General features: G+C 32.5%; 1 protein-coding gene across 2 annotated transcripts in view; it reads left to right on the top strand.

Annotated features, from left to right (window-relative positions):
• Uba6 (ubiquitin like modifier activating enzyme 6) overlaps positions 1 to 10,653 on the top strand; it is an 86,333-nt gene extending 75,680 nt beyond the window's left edge. For both annotated transcript variants that reach the window (XM_076865316.2, XM_076865317.2), the window contains exons 28-33: positions 2,710 to 2,827; positions 3,858 to 4,051; positions 4,954 to 5,081; positions 5,981 to 6,068; positions 6,998 to 7,092; positions 9,635 to 10,653. In XM_076865316.2, coding sequence (XP_076721431.2) covers positions 2,710 to 2,827; positions 3,858 to 4,051; positions 4,954 to 5,081; positions 5,981 to 6,068; positions 6,998 to 7,092; positions 9,635 to 9,770 — 759 coding nt within the window. In that variant the 3' untranslated portion in view covers positions 9,771 to 10,653. The remainder of the gene's footprint in view (positions 1 to 2,709; positions 2,828 to 3,857; positions 4,052 to 4,953; positions 5,082 to 5,980; positions 6,069 to 6,997; positions 7,093 to 9,634) is intronic.
• Positions 10,654 to 16,149: the final 5,496 nt, after the last annotated feature.

Genomic DNA, 16,149 nt, shown 5'->3' with positions numbered 1-16,149 from the left:
GTTGTATCAAGTTCCATTCTAAACCTGGAGAATACTACAATAAACCCTTACAGATGTTATATTTCAGTGGGACAGAGATGTACCATATGAAATGCCAATAAACATATAATACTATCGGTATAGACAGAAATGCTAAGAAAAAATCAATAGGGGAAAGAAATTAGAAAAGATAAATATTTTGTGTTTTACTTTGAGATAAGAAGCTAGTGAATGATTTTTAAGCAGAGGAATAACAATATGTTAAAAGGATAAATGACTATAAGAATGAATGTTAAGACACACAGAAAAGCAGGAAAAGCTGTTCAAAAGTTCTTGTAGGAACACACAGGCAAGAGATAATGGTTTGAATAAGTGTAGTAGGTTACTGGTTGGGAAAGAATTGGATTCTCTATATAATTTACTGTAGTTCTGAGAGGATTTCTAAGGGATTTAAAGTGGAATGTGAGAGAAAAAAAAGATTACATTCTTGGTTGAAATTAGAAGAAGCTTAGGTGTTCAGAGTTAAGGAGATAAGATAAAGGAAGTTAGTACAGAGAAAAGAAGGTATGAAATCATTGCCCAGCAGAGTGGAAAAGTCTCTTAATTTAAAACGTAGTAAAATTGCAAGACAACCCTGAAGACCCACTGTGCTTAACATATTCTACTAAATATTGGTGGAGGAAAAGATTATTACCATTTTTCAGTTACATTTAGCTGTTGGGGTACTATTATACTGTAGCATACATGGAAAATTGGATATAACTAAGACTGTGATTTTGTTTATCAAATATGCTAGGGTGCTGGGGCTGGGAATATGGTTCAGTGGTAGAGCACTTGCCTAGCAAGCACAAGGTCTTGCATTTGATCGCCAGCATCACAAAAACAAACAAATGGAGCTGGGGCTGTAGCTAAGCGGCAGAGTGGTTGCCTAGCATGTGTGAGGCACTAGGTATAATCCTTAGCACAACATAAAAATAAATAAACAAAGGCATTCTGTCTATCTACAACTACAAAAAACATTTTTTTAAAAAAGGCGGGTGGGGTTGTAGCTCAGTGGTAGAGCACTTGCCTCGCATGCTTGGCCCTGGGTTAAATCCTCAGCACCACATAAAGGTAAATAAATAAAAATAAAGATATTGTGTCCATCTACAGCTAAAAAAGTATTTTAAAAACACACAGAAAAGAAATGTAATAAAGATGGATCATAAAATTTAGGCAACATAAATAGGAAAGTTTGAAAATATCAAAGCATTTTTCTTTTTCACAAATTTGGTGTGTGCATTTTTTGCATGCACTCTAAAAGTCATCCACTTTTACCCTTTAACTATATGAGATAAAGTGGAATAATGACTTCCTGCAAAATTCAAGGAAGAATTAGTGTGTGCAGTCTTCCATTCTGCTTTTTACTTAGGAGGAAGTGAAGTCTTTTAGGCAGTTGTGCTATATGAAATGTTCATGACATGTAGCCTGTAAAGAATAAAAGTACAATAAAGATTAGTAGAAGTTTCAAATGAAGAAGTTTCCTAGCTCATGTTTCTCTCATGGATGAAACTAGACAGAAGCTAAGGAAACATGCTTCATTAACTTTACTGGCCTTTATTTCTCTTCCTTGAGTATACTGGCTTTCATTGCTTCTATGTGTATCAAAAGTTCAAGGATAATAAATTTTCCTGAGCAGTTAAGCTATGATTTTAACATGAATTATGGTCCTTTTACAATTCTTTTAAGTAGTTCATACCAAAAGTTTCAATTAGACATTCTGACATACAAAAGTTTCTGCTTTTTTGACTCTAACATGTTAAATATTTGTAATAATGTTTAATCTGTGAAAACATGAATTGGATGTATTTTTAAATGAGAAATAGTACTTTATTAAGTAATTATGAAACTAGTTTCTTATTTGAGACTATTCATATTCTATGGAATATTTAATAATTTCTTAAGGATAATTATTTTTGATATATACCACTTTTAACATGATAAATTATTGTATTATGAAGAAAAACATTCTTTAGGAAAGAACTTTTTTTCAGCATTCAGTTTATATATTTTATATACTTTTATGTGTTATTTTATTCTTCAATTTCCTTTACTACATAAAACAGCTCTGCACTAACTTAGGCAGTTGATTGAAAGTAGATTTGTCAGAATCAAAATTATTTTAATATTAACTTCATTTTAGTGTGAAGTTTTAAAAGAACTACATAAGCTATTCAGTTAAAATATTTTTAACGCCTAGTATAAAAAGGTTTCTTCTAGATATATTGGAGGTCTCTCAGTGAACAAGATAAATAAAGAGCCCTATTCTCACACAATGTATATGCCCAGTGTGAGAAGAGAGGTAATAACCTAAACAAAAATATAACCAGGCATGGTGACTCGCACCTGTACCCAACTCTTGGAAGACTGAGGTAAGAGGAAGTTGAAGGATAGCCTGGGCAATTTAGCAAGATCCTATCTCAAAATAAAAAAATTTTTAAAGGGCCAGAGATACAGCTCAATGGTAGAGTTCTGGCCTAGCATGCATGAGTACCATATACTGCATGCACCGAGTACCACAAAACAAATATATAAATACCAGTAGTACTAAGGGAATATGTAACATATGTTAAACCATAAATATTAATAATCTGATTAAAATACATGGAGGAAATATTTTTTCTTTCTGACCTATTTGACAAAACAGATAAATGATGCAGAATGTGGTAATGAAAATATGTCTATTTAAAGGTTGTTCAAACAGATGAAACTGCAAGGAAACCAGATCATGTTCCTATTAGTAGTGAAGATGAGAGGAATGCTATTTTCCAACTAGAAAAAGCTATTTCATCTAACGAAGCTACCAAAAGTAAGCAAAACTCTATATAAAAGATTTTTTTTCACAAAGCTCCATACCAAAGTTTGTAGGATTAAATAATAACAGTAGTAATATCAATCATATGAAATCACTATTCATCTTTCTCTGACTAAATTCATCATTTTCCCTACTCTGATTCTACCTTCAGATGTTGAAATCTAATTCTCCAAATCACATTAACTGCTTTGTTGTAGTTCTTATTGTTTTAGTTATTCAGATAGTAAGCAGTCTAAAGAGATGAGCAAAGAACTCTTGTTTTTAAAATATTAAAAATTTAGGTTAATGGAGTCCTTATTGAGACTAATGTCTAGATAGACCCATTTAAATCACTTTAGAATAAAGAATCATACAGAATTCTTTTTATTCTCTGTAATTACTGTCCAGGAATATAAACTGACCTGTACATCTTTGCTGAATGGTCTTACATATTAAAATACAGGAAAACAGAACTTCCAGTTTTTAAACACAGAACCATTTGCTCTAATGTTTAGGCTTCCTAACTGTCTTTTGTTACGTAAACCAGTGGTTCCAAGACTTTTGGGATTCTGTGTATGCACCAGTAAAATTTCAGAAAAAACAATTTAGAATAATCACTAGAATAACTGGAAATCTTCCAAAAAGATACATATTTTTACTTGACCAACTGACCCAAGTAGTTGTCAGAGGGAAAATGTTTCAGGGTAGGATTTATGGAGTAAATTTTTAATAAGATCAAATATTGATGTTTTTATTATAAGCCATTTGGCAACAGATATGTAGTCTTTAGCTTTCTTATTTGGCTTTTTACTAGAAAGGGGTTGGAGAGAGAAAATTTCTAGTTTTGTAGTACTAAAGCCATTAATTTCTTTTTATATTCTCTATATAACTTCAGTTGTTTGGATTTTTCTTATGTTTTTCAATCATTTAAAAATATAAAAGCAAATCTTTAAAAAAATAAATATATATACATATATATAGGTTTTTGCCTAACAATAACTTTTCCACTTACTGAGAATTTTGTTCTTCTGTTCACTATGATTAGGTGACCTTCAGATGGCAGTGCTTTCATTTGAAAAAGATGATGATAGTAATGGACACATAGATTTCATCACAGCTGCATCCAATCTTCGGGCCAAAATGTATAGCATTGAACCAGCTGACCGTTTCAAAACAAAGCGCATAGCTGGTAAAATTATACCAGCTATAGCTACATCCACTGCTGCAGTTTCTGGCTTGGTGCGTTTATTCTTCAAATAAAAATGTTTCTTTTTCATTGCCTGTTTCCATTGTAGCCCCAGATAGTCACCAGATGTTAGAGATGGTAGAATAAATATTGTGTCTTGCAATTAAAATTCTCAAGATTTTTTTGAATACACAATAATCTACACTTTGAGGTTTTATGTGTATAAACATTTTAACATAAAAAATGGCTTAGAAGACATTATGATCAGTCATCATTGTGTCCTCCATATACAACAGGTACTCTTGAATAAAATGAACTTTCCTATCTTTAAATAATTCAGAATCTTTAGTATGCCCTAGTTATTATACTGTAATTTTATTATTATTCTCAAAATATTTTTTTCCAAATAATGTAGTTAATTATCTGCCCCTATATTGAGTGGTTTTAGACTGATATATTTTTTGAGTTCTGTCATCTGTTTTCAAAGTAAGAATATTCCATAGTCAAATTAATATTTTTAAATAATTTTGCTTATTAAGTAAGGAATAGATTGAAAATTTACAAATAAAATATACTAAAAATGTAGAGGCCTAAAAATATGAAATTACAGGTGGCGTACACCTGTAATAGCAGAGGCCCTGGAAGCTGAGGCAGGAGGATTTCGAGTTCAAAGCAAGCTTCAGCATGTCAAGGCGCTAAGCAACTCAGACCCTGTCTTTAAATAAAATACAAAATAAGGCTGGGAATATGGCTCAGTGGTCCAGTGCCCCTGAGTTCAATCCCTGGTATCCACCCACCAAAAAAAGAAAGAAATTCATTACTCCTGTCTTATAGCTGCTTTTAGTCATTACAAAGAAGTACTTGAAAAGAACTTGGGAAAACCGAGTAGATCCAGTTATAGTCACATGAGTATTTTTAGGCTATTTATATAATCAAATCACCTTCTTTCATCTAGGTTGCCTTGGAGATGATCAAAGTAACTGGTGGCTATCCTTTTGAAGCTTACAAAAATTGTTTCCTTAACTTAGCCATTCCAATTATAGTATTTACAGAGACGTCAGAAGTAAGAAAGACTGAAATCAGGTATGTATGAAGGATCTATTTCTCTTGCAGGAAAAGAATGAAATAATATATTCTGAATGAAATAATAGATTCTATCATTTCAAAGGGAAAATCCTGGTTTCACCTCTCTTTCTGATATATAAATCCTTGTCATCACTTCAAGACCAGATCAAACCTTACCTTCATGAATCATTTCTGACTAAACTAGCCAGAAAACTCTCATAGCACTTGCTCTGTCACACAATTTAGCATTGTACTTTATGGTTTCATCTTACTGCCTGACCTACATAAATTAGAAGGCACTCTGGTGTCTGTGGGTCCTTAGGTTTAGAATCTAATTCCACAAGCTTGTGACAATGAAAAACAATTCCCTCCATTTTTCACATTTTAGGTTGACAATAACCAAAGACTTAAAAAAAAAAAAGTCGTACCAAAGATGTGCAAAAGTAAGCACTGTTATACTTTGCTGATGAGAATACAAAATAGTATTAGTACATAACAGAAATATGGCCCTGTATTTCAGATTTGCAAATATATTTGTACACATCTTAAATTATATATATGCAAGAAATCATTCTGGTATTGTTTATAATAGCCAATGATTAGAACAACTCAAATGTCTGGTAATAAGGGTCTGGAACGTCCACACAATGAAACCTGTCTAGCTGTTAAAAAAGACAGCCAGCACTCTCTTAAGTGAAACATATTGATTTGTAATAGAACACTAAAAGGATCAATAAGGTACAGATAAAAGTTATTACCTGATGTTATAGGAAATAAGTCGTGGACTATTTTAGCAATTATATTTTTTCTTTTTAATGGACTGCAGGAGGTGTTGTTGTTGTTATTATTATTATTGTTGTTATTATTGAAGGGAAGAAAATTTAAATGTTTCTGTTCTGAATATTTTTTTGCAACAGAAATGGAATATCATTTACAATTTGGGACAGATGGACTGTACATGGAAAAGAAGATTTCACACTCTTGGATTTCATAAATGCAGTTAAAGTGAGATATTTTTATTCTTTTAGTTTATTAGTAGCTTTGAGTCTAGTAGTCCCTTCTTATTCAGGTATTTCAAGACCCTCAGTGGATGCCTGAAACTACAAACAACACTGAACTCTTCATCTATTGTTTAATTTATAAATTAGGTACAGTAAAGATTAACAATGATAATAGTAAAATAGAACAATTATTATAGGGGCTGGGGTTGTGGCTCAGTGGTAGAGCACTTGCCTAGCATGCTTGAGGCACTAGGTTTGATCCTCAGCACCACATAAATATAAAATAAAGATATTGTATACACCTAAAACTAAAAAATAAATATTTTTTAAAAATAGAACAATTATAATATATACTGTAATGAAAATGTCTTTCTTTCAAAATGCTTTTTGTACAATAGATCTTAGTAACCTTGGCATAGGATTTTTTATTTCCTTATGAATTATAGAATTTTTACCGTTTCACTTGAAGCATTTTATAGCTTGTCTTTGTCATGTCTGAATTGCCAGCATCAATATTATTGCACATTGAGGCTCTTTATTATATAAAATAAGGGTTACTTGAACACTAGTATTGCAGCAAACGATAATAACCAGGACACCTACAAAGCACCTAGTGAGTGGGTAGTATCTACAACAGGTATATGCTGAACCAAAGGATGATTCCAGTCCTGAATGAGTTAGAGCAGAACAGCTTGGGGTTTCATCATGGTACTGAACACAATTTAAAACTTTTTTCTGGATTTTTCATTTAATATTTTCAAACTATGGTTAACTTTGGAAAACAAAATCATGGATTAGTGGGACAACTAACTTTTATCCCTAGCTTTACTGGAAGTTACAAATATTATTTATCATAAGCTTGCTCTCTTTTTACTGGTAATGTAACATTTTTAGTCAAGTATTTCATTTTCCCTCTTGGGTGTTCACTTTTAGGAGAAGTATGGAATTGAGCCAACAATGGTGGTACAAGGAGTAAAAATGCTCTATGTTCCTGTAATGCCTGGTCATGCAAAAAGATTAAAGTTAACGTAAGTATCAGGCATATACAAAAGAGTATATAAGCTGGATACAGATTGAAAAATTAAATATAGAAGATTTTGAAATCCATATAAAAGCATTACTTTTGTCTAATGACATTGGTAAAGACAGGGAATCTGCCAGGGGAAAGCCAATAATCTCTCAGAAGAAAATCATGGGATTACAGTACTTTTGTAAAGTTTTTGTAGATCAATCAGGTCTTTAGCTAACAGACTTAGAAACTTGATATAATCAATACACTAAGTAAAAGTAGATCCATCTCATGTGGAAATGCAGTAATGACTGGGATCATGAGACTGAAGTATAAAACAAAAATGCCAAACTGGCCATAGTGGCATATATGTCTAATCCCAGCTACTCAGGAGGCTGAGGTAGAAGGATTGCAAGTTTCGGCCAGCTTGGTCAATTTATCAAGACCTTATCTGAAGAAAGAGCTGGAGATACAACTCAGTGATAGAGTACTTGCCTAGTGTATGTAATACCTGGTTTCAATGCCCAGTACTGAAAGAAAAAAGAAGAAGAAAAGAAAATGCCATTTAGTTTTATTCCTTTATTTGACATGTTTTTGTTAAAGGTATATGGTGTGTCCCAGGTTCTGCTCTAAGCATTAGTTTTACATCAGTAAACAAAGCAGAGTCCCTTCCTACACAAGTGTGTCAGATGATAAATTATCTATGGAGAAAGTAAAGAAAAGAAAAGAGAAAAGGAAATGTGGAAAGTAGGATTTTGAGTTGAAGTTAGTCTAGATATTCCCTGTGCCACTCATATTCTCACTTTGTAAGATGGCATAAGAGCAGAGAGAGAAAAGGGAGGGAGGAAGGGAGGGAGAACCAAAAAAGCTGAGGTTTTTAAAATAGTCTGCAAGGTCCCAAATGATCTGGTTCTTAGTTTTCCCCCTAACTTACTTTCCTATTTTTCTTGTTCATGATATTACAGATACCCTGGCCTCCTTACTTTTCCATGATTACTCTAGCCATGGTCCAGCATGGGACCTTTGTTCTAGTTACTCCCCCTTATGATCATTCTTTGTGAGATGGAGAACTGGCTTATTCTCACCTTTGGTCTTTGTATTTCCTAAAAAATCTTTTCTCAACTGTATTTAATACTATAACCTGTGCTAACTCCAATCTAGTGTGCCCAACCCCCTTTTTCCTACTTTTTTGTTTTTATATAGCACTAATAATTGTCTTATGGCTACTGTAAATTTTGCTTATATCCATTGTTTATCTTGTGTCTTCTCCCCACACCCACGCTACAATATAAGTATCACAAGGACAGAAATCTTTGTTTTATCTGGCCATGTTTTTATCTTAAGCACTTAGACCAATATCTAACATATAATAGGTATCAATGCATATTTGTCATGAATCAATGGATCTCTACATGATGGTTTTCTTTAACATACCTGTGAGTTGTAAGTATGTTTATCAATTAAGGTTAATATAATCATCCTAATTATTTTTACCTATAAAAATAAAATTAGTATATTAGCTAAGGCATTAACTTACCTTATTGTTTTTCATCAGGATCTCAAAGTGACTTGAATAAATTCAGAGTAGTATTTAGAATTCTTGTTATATGCTACCAAGACATGAGTGGATATGTTGTGAAGTATATTGACTAATGGAATTTAAAATTTGCTTCAAATAAGAAAAATTGAGAATTGACAAAGTATCTCCAGCATGATGGGCTTTTGAACAATATTTCTCATTACATTGTTCATTTAGCAGATAGTTGAGTTACCTATCAAGCATCTGGACACTTTAGGTCACTCAGTGACGTTATGGCTCAGAGCATGAGGTTGGCTTTAGAAAAACCTGGGTTCACGTTGCTTATACAGCTACTTACTTGTTTTGATTACATAGTTCAGAGTCTGGCTTGAAGTTGGTACCCATTATCTGATAGATCATTTTTTTTTTATTTTTTTTTTTTTTAGTTGTCTTGAACCTTTATTTATTTTTATGTGGTGCTGACAATCGAACCCAGGGCCTCACACATACTAGGCAAGCGCTCTACCACTGAGCCACAATCCCAGCCCACTGAGCCACAACCCCAGCCCCTGATAGATAATATTAGGCAACAGAACAGCATCAAACTTATATTTTAAGAGAATTCTGGCAGCTGTATAGAGGAAAGGGAAACTAGAGACTGGAAATAACTTGCATTTTAAGATTTCTTACTTTTTTAAAAACAGAAATACTAGAGAATATGATGCCTCCAAACTTTCTAAGAGAGTATGGGGAAAGAATTAATTTTTCAAAATTATTGCTTACTTTTTTTTGGTCTCTTAGTAAATGGCCAGTATTCTTTATCATTACCAGCAATGGTCCAAATTGTTTCACTGTTAGGTAAAGAAGTATTTTTAAATTCAGAGCTTTCAGTAAAGAAAAATGATTATATAACAACAAATGGAATATTAGATTTTAAAATGAAGTCGAGATACAGGTTCTTATTCTTTGGATAGCATTAGTTAGCAAATCATTCTTGCATTTTACAGAATTTTCAGTATTCATCTTTGCTTATTTTTCTTAGAATGCACAAACTGGTGAAACCTTCTACTGAAAAAAAATATGTGGATCTTACTGTATCATTTGCCCCAGACATTGATGGAGATGAAGATTTGCCAGGACCTCCTGTAAGATACTACTTCAGCCATGACACTGATTAATAGAAGTTGTCTTAAAGTTCCGCCAAGACTACTTGATTTTGGAAAGAGTGCACTTAATTCAGAAGCTTAAAAAAAATCAGCTTATAATATTATGGATTTCTCTTTGATGAAGCCTTAATTTAAGGGAAACATCAGTAGAAAACTACACCGAAGAATTATGAAACATTTTGTATACTGTACACTTGTCTAATGCTTCACACATGGCTGTGATTACAAGCAATTGTAAACTGGAATACCATTTTATAATGCTTAGAACAAATTGGTGTATTAAGCTTTCTGGATGAAAAGAAGGAACAAAGTATTTGTGACCAGAAGAGAAAAGAATCAAGAAATGGAAAGTAGTGAACGCAGCCATCCAAAAGTTTAATTCTACTTTATAAATTTATTTTTTTGTTTAATATCTGAGATCCGTTTTTCAATACAAATAGTGTTTAGAACCCTGCACCTCTTATATAATTAGGCTTTTGAAAATTTAATACCATGGTAAGAAGAGAGATTGTAGTGGTAGAGAAAGAGTTAGAAATTTTAAATTGTGTATAGTTTAGTATCCTGTTACCCCTGCTAGTTTAAACAGAATTTATTATATCACTGTCTCCCCAAAATCAGGATTTTTGTTGATGTCGTCAGTGTTGTAAACCATGAGCAGTAGGTCAAATGACACGTTAACTTGAAATAAATGTTAATAGTATTATACAGACTCTTGACAGCCCTCTTAGAAAATCCATGAATGTGAACAGATAAATGTGGCTAATCATTTGATTTTTAAATATACCTTCTAATGTGGGTATTTTATTTATTTGGAACTCCAAACTTGATTGTCATAATATATAAGACTAAAAGGTTTTGTAAAGGGAGTGTTAGAAATTAAAAAAAATCATCACTAGTAGAGTCTTGATTTTTTTTCTTCCAGCAACCTAATGGATAGAAAAAATATTTTTGCTTTAAAAGGAAACATGTTGTTTTATTCCCCATTCCCAGAGAGTGAACTGACAAGGATTAAAAAAAAAAAAAAAAAAAAAAAAAAAAAAAAAAAAAAAAAATTATTTTTTTAAGTCTTTATCAAGAAAAACTTGTTTTCTATGGCAGATGTTCATATAAATGCTTTCATTAAAATGAAGTAATAGTTCTCAACACTGTAAACTCAGTGAAAACAGCAGGTGATTCTTTGATTCTTTTATTACTAAGACTATCATGCATTCTAAAGCAACTGGCATTTTATAACCTCAGGAAGTCATTTCCTCTAGCCCTTTTTCTTCTACTCTACTCTCCTGTTCACCAAAGTACCATTAATAGGTACTTTGATAAACTAGAAACTAGATTCACATCAATATTGCTCCAGTTTGGTATCTCTGTATACTCTGTATTTATTTTCCTTTTCCATTTATAAATAGTTTAAATTGCTTTATCACTCAGATATTTTGTTTCCTTTTATAAAGGTATCCAATTGGAAAATGTATTTGGGAGTGGAGAGTGCATTTGATTAGTTAAATGATAATCTATTCATTGGGAGATAGAGAAAAATAAAGAATGAGTTTTAAGGAAAAGGATACCATTGAAATGAGCAGTTTTTGTTCACCATGCACTGCATTCTCCAATTTTCTGAAAATTCATCTTACACAAATTTGAATCCAGAAATATCAAGGCTGTATGGCTTGGAACTTTAGAGAGTAGGAATAAAAGGACTTTTCTGTAAGAAGCCTTTTTTCCACTTTTACTTTGTCTTATGTTCTTTGACAGTAATTGCTGTTTTCCAGGTAGCCATTCAGCAATCCTCAGTATGATCAAATGTCAGCTTGCTAATATTTTACTTAAGTCATCTCATCTCTTTAGAAGCAAATTCAGATCTATGCTATAAATTGTTGTGTATAGACATCTGTGTTGTAGCCAACATAAACAAAATCAGTGAGGATAAAGTTCATTTTGTAATTAAACCCACAGCCATTTCATTATTACTTTTTTTTTTCCCTGTAGGTAATAGCTGTTAACATCCTTTCTTCTACTTAGTTCTACACTAGAAAGCCAGGGTGACGTAAATGACAATTTTTCTCATTGTTTTGTTTATGTACCATGAAATCACTGTTGGTGATTGAAATACCAGGTGCAAAAATGATTTTGTACAATTTCACTGAATAATTTTTTGTTTATTAAAAATAAATTAAGAAATTTGAGAACATCTTTCTGAACCATGTACAACAGTTGGCTTCACATATTCTGATTTTGCTCTTCATTGTGTGAGAAATGTTGTTTTATATTGCCTACTATTTATGTTTTGCTGTTATGGAGATAAACATTCATGGAAGTGGAGGGACATTACTTCAAGTGCTTTAGCTTCTGGAAATTCTGTTAAAACATTGGGGGAGGGGCTGGGGATGTGGCTCAGTGGTAAAGCGCCTGCCCAACATGCTTCAGGACCTGGGTTCAATCCTCAGTACTGGGGGGGGGGGGAGGATGGGAGGAATCATGGGTGTAACTCAGTGGTAGTGTGTGCACTTAGTATGCACAAGGGTGTAAGTTCAATCTTCAACATCAAAAATAGATGGATAGTCAGTCAGGCGTTACCATGTAAAACCTAGATCTGGTAACTCCCAGACCATATACTGGGAATTTTGAAAATCCTTTCCTTTTTAGAGTTAAAAGCAGTTATGTTATTTAAATTTCTCGTAAATTATCCCAAAGATAGAACTTGGAAATTAATATATATCTTTATTTTTGTATTTTATATATTATGGCACATTCTGGTAGCAACTGTCAAAGTTCAGCCATAGAGTCCACAATTTATAATTAGTGAAAAAGAAAACAGAAAATTGTTCTCCTGAAATCTTGATGGAAAAAAAAAAAAATCTCTTGACCTAATTTTTTCAATTACATTAATAATCATAAATTCATTGTTATTGCAACTGCCTGATCATTTAGTATGCATTCCTGTAGAATGGACATAACTATTTTACTTTTTACAGATTCAGAAACAAATCAGGCATTGAGATCTTGGAGAACAGTGTAAGTATCAATAGGTAATTTGTATACACTTCTTTCTTTTCATGTCTTAAAAATTTTGTTATTTGAATTGAGAATATTTATTCAAAAAAGTACATAAAATGTAAGCACGTGGGCTGGAGTTGTAGCTCAGTGGTAGAGTGCTCGCCTCACATGTGGAAGACACTGGGTTAGATCCTCAGCACCACATAAAAATAAAATACAGGCATTTTGTCCATTAAAAAAATAAATAAATAAGCATGCAGTTTAAGGAATAATTTTGAAGTAACTACATATATAACCAATACTTTCATTTAACAGAACATTGAAAGCAGCCCAGAAACTCCCTCTGTACTCCTCAATCACATCCATCTTCCTCACACACCCTTTGCTAATTACCACTATTCTACCTTTTGTGGTAACTTTATCTCCTTGTTCTTATAGTGGAATCTATGTTAGCCTAAACACAACAGTAACCTCTATTGGCTTTTGAACTTATGCCTGTTTTGAACCTCGCTACCTTTTCCTGAAAAGTGTATTTTTCTCTTTTTTACTGCACTGCTACCATGTGGCACTAGGATATATCCATATGTGTATGTCTCTTTCTGAATTTTTTGTTCCTTTTCTTTCTCTGTGCAAGTATACTGTCTTCATCACTAATCAGATATATTTGGCAAAACAAGTACTCCCAATTTATTTTTATGTAATAATGTCTTGGTTATTCTTAAACCTTTGCATTTTCATTTCTTAAATTTGTAACTGTAAACATGCAAACCTGTCACTCTTGGGAGTTTGCAGTGATTTTGCCAAAATTGTAATCTCTTATTTACTTGAACATGAAAAACAATTATTTTATAGTCTGTATCTAATAATCCCAGAATTTAAAACCTTCCTGTGGATCTATTTTTATTTTTATTTTATTTTCTATCTTATTGTCTTGCATCCTGTGTCTCATTATGTTCAGTTGCTTGCCAATATTGTATATGAAAACCTATAGAAATAATTTGATGCCCAGGATGATATTTTCTGTTTTTACCAGATACTTGAGCACAGATTACTTAGGACAATTTGATCCAGTTCCAGAGACTGAGATTTTTCTGGGCCTGCTGTGTGATTCAAACATGAACTACTAGACTATACTTGCACTGTGACTTCCTTCCTGTTCACCCTTACTTTTAAGTTTCCGCCATTCTACATTCTGTAGGATCAGTTGAGGTTACCAGAGCTCTTGCCTCTTAACTGACCTATGATCTACCTTTGAATCCCTAAACTACAACCAAGGCTCCACGCAGCTAGCTTCTCAGTGACTTCTTGCAAATGTATATGTTAGTCATCTCAGGACACAATAGTTTCAAATAAAAGGTTTACAATTCTGAATATCAATGTTTTCCCATGTTTTTAAGAAATATACTTTATCCAAATTTTCTAAAGCATTCTAATTAGAATGTTAATGCAAATTATCTAGCCCACATAATTTCATAACTTGATTATGTATAAATTACAGTTGATTTCTTTGTATTACTTTTCCATTTGAAAACATTCTAAACTCTTTAGTAATTATAAATTATTTGCAATACTTTTTTTTATATATATATAATCATCTTAACTTCAAAAAGGACAGTTTAGTCAGGTGTAGTGGTGCTTGCCTGTAATCAGTGAGTTTGGAAGCTGAGACAGAAGGATTGAAGTTTCAAAGTGAGGCCAGTTCAGGGCAACTTGGCAAGACAAAATGTTTCTTAAAAAAAAAAAAAAAATTAAGAAAGGCCTGAGGACTTAGTAAAGTGCCTCTGGGTACAATCCTCAGTACCCCACACACACAAAAGCATAGTGACAGTTTAGTCTTCTACTCTCCAAATTCGGTTTTCTTGCTCCACTTTTTATATTTGAGTCTCATTGATTAATTTCTGCTTTATCAATAGTACTTATTTTTTTTTCATTTTATTAAGAGTTTTGTACTGTTCTTGTTTGTAACCTTTTGAAATGGATGTTACCTCATTCATTTTCAAATTGTCTTTTTCAATGTATGCATTTAAAAATTATCTTTACACTTTTGTAATATGAGTACATTATACTCTACTATTCTAACCATAGCCCAGAAGGTTTGACACATATTATTGTTCATATTTAATTAAAATACTTTTGAGCTTTCATTAGCATTTTCTCTTTAACCCTTGGGTTTTTTAGGAGAATATTTAATTTCCAAATGTATAGGTTTACTAATAATCTTTGTATTTTGATTCGTAGCTTAATTAAATTTTGTTCAGGAGAAAAAAGTGACTTTTCTAATTTTTTTAATTGTCTATATATCTTCCTTTTTAAATCTTATTTATTTTTATTCCAATTTGTTATATACAACAGTAGAATAATGCTTTACAATTCATATTACACATATAGAGCACAATTTTTCATATCTCTGGTTGTATACAAAGTATATTCACACCATTTGTGTCTTCATACATGTTCTTAGGGTAATGATGTCCACCTTTTTCCACTATCATTTCTATCCTATCCCCCTCGCTTCCCCTCCCACAACTTTGCCCTATCTAGAGTTCATCTAATCCTCCCATGTGCCCCCTCCCAACCCCACTAAGAATCAGCCTCCTTATATCAGAGAAAACATTTGGCATTTGTTTTTTTGGGATTGGCTAACTTCTCTTAGCGTTATATTCTCCAATTCCACCCATTTACCTGCAAAGGCCATGATTTCATTCTCTTTTATTGCTGAGTAATACTCCATTGTGTATATATACCAGTTTTTTTATCCATTCATCTACTGAAGGGCATCTAGGTTGGTTCTACAGTTTAGCTATTGTGAATTGTGCTGCTATTAACATTGATGTGGCTGTGTCCCTGTAGTATACTGTTTTTAAGTCCTTTGGGTATAGACCGAGGAGTGGGACAGCTGGGTCAAATGGTGGTTTCATTCCCAGTTTTCCAAGAAAACTCCATACTGCTTTCCAGAATGGCTGCACCAACTTGCAGTCCCACCAACTTGTAGTCCCACCAGCAATGTATGGATGTGCCTTTTTCCCCACATCCTCGCCAACACTCAATCTTTCTGATTTTTAATACTTTAAATTTACTTAAGATCCCTCTGTAGCCCAAAATATGAACATTTTTTTGTAGTAATTGTTATGCATTTAAAAAAATACATCCTGTAGTCATTAGGGGTACTTTGTTGCATATGTCGATTGTTAATTATATTATTTAAATCTTACTGGTTTTTAATAAACCTATTATGTCAATTATTAAAATAGGTAAATTAAAAATCACCCAATGATTTTTCCTAGTATTTTTTTCTATTTTATACATACTAACGCTTAATTACATGTTAATTTTCTAACTTGTATATTTTCCTGGTGAATTATATCCTCTCACTGTGAATTGTATCTTGGTAATATATTTT

This window comes from Callospermophilus lateralis, chromosome 8 (assembly GCF_048772815.1).
Source record: "Callospermophilus lateralis isolate mCalLat2 chromosome 8, mCalLat2.hap1, whole genome shotgun sequence".
NCBI lineage: Eukaryota > Metazoa > Chordata > Mammalia > Rodentia > Sciuridae > Callospermophilus > Callospermophilus lateralis.
The sequence above is the reverse complement of the archived record's forward strand: the minus strand, read 5'-3'. Positions and strand labels throughout refer to the sequence as shown.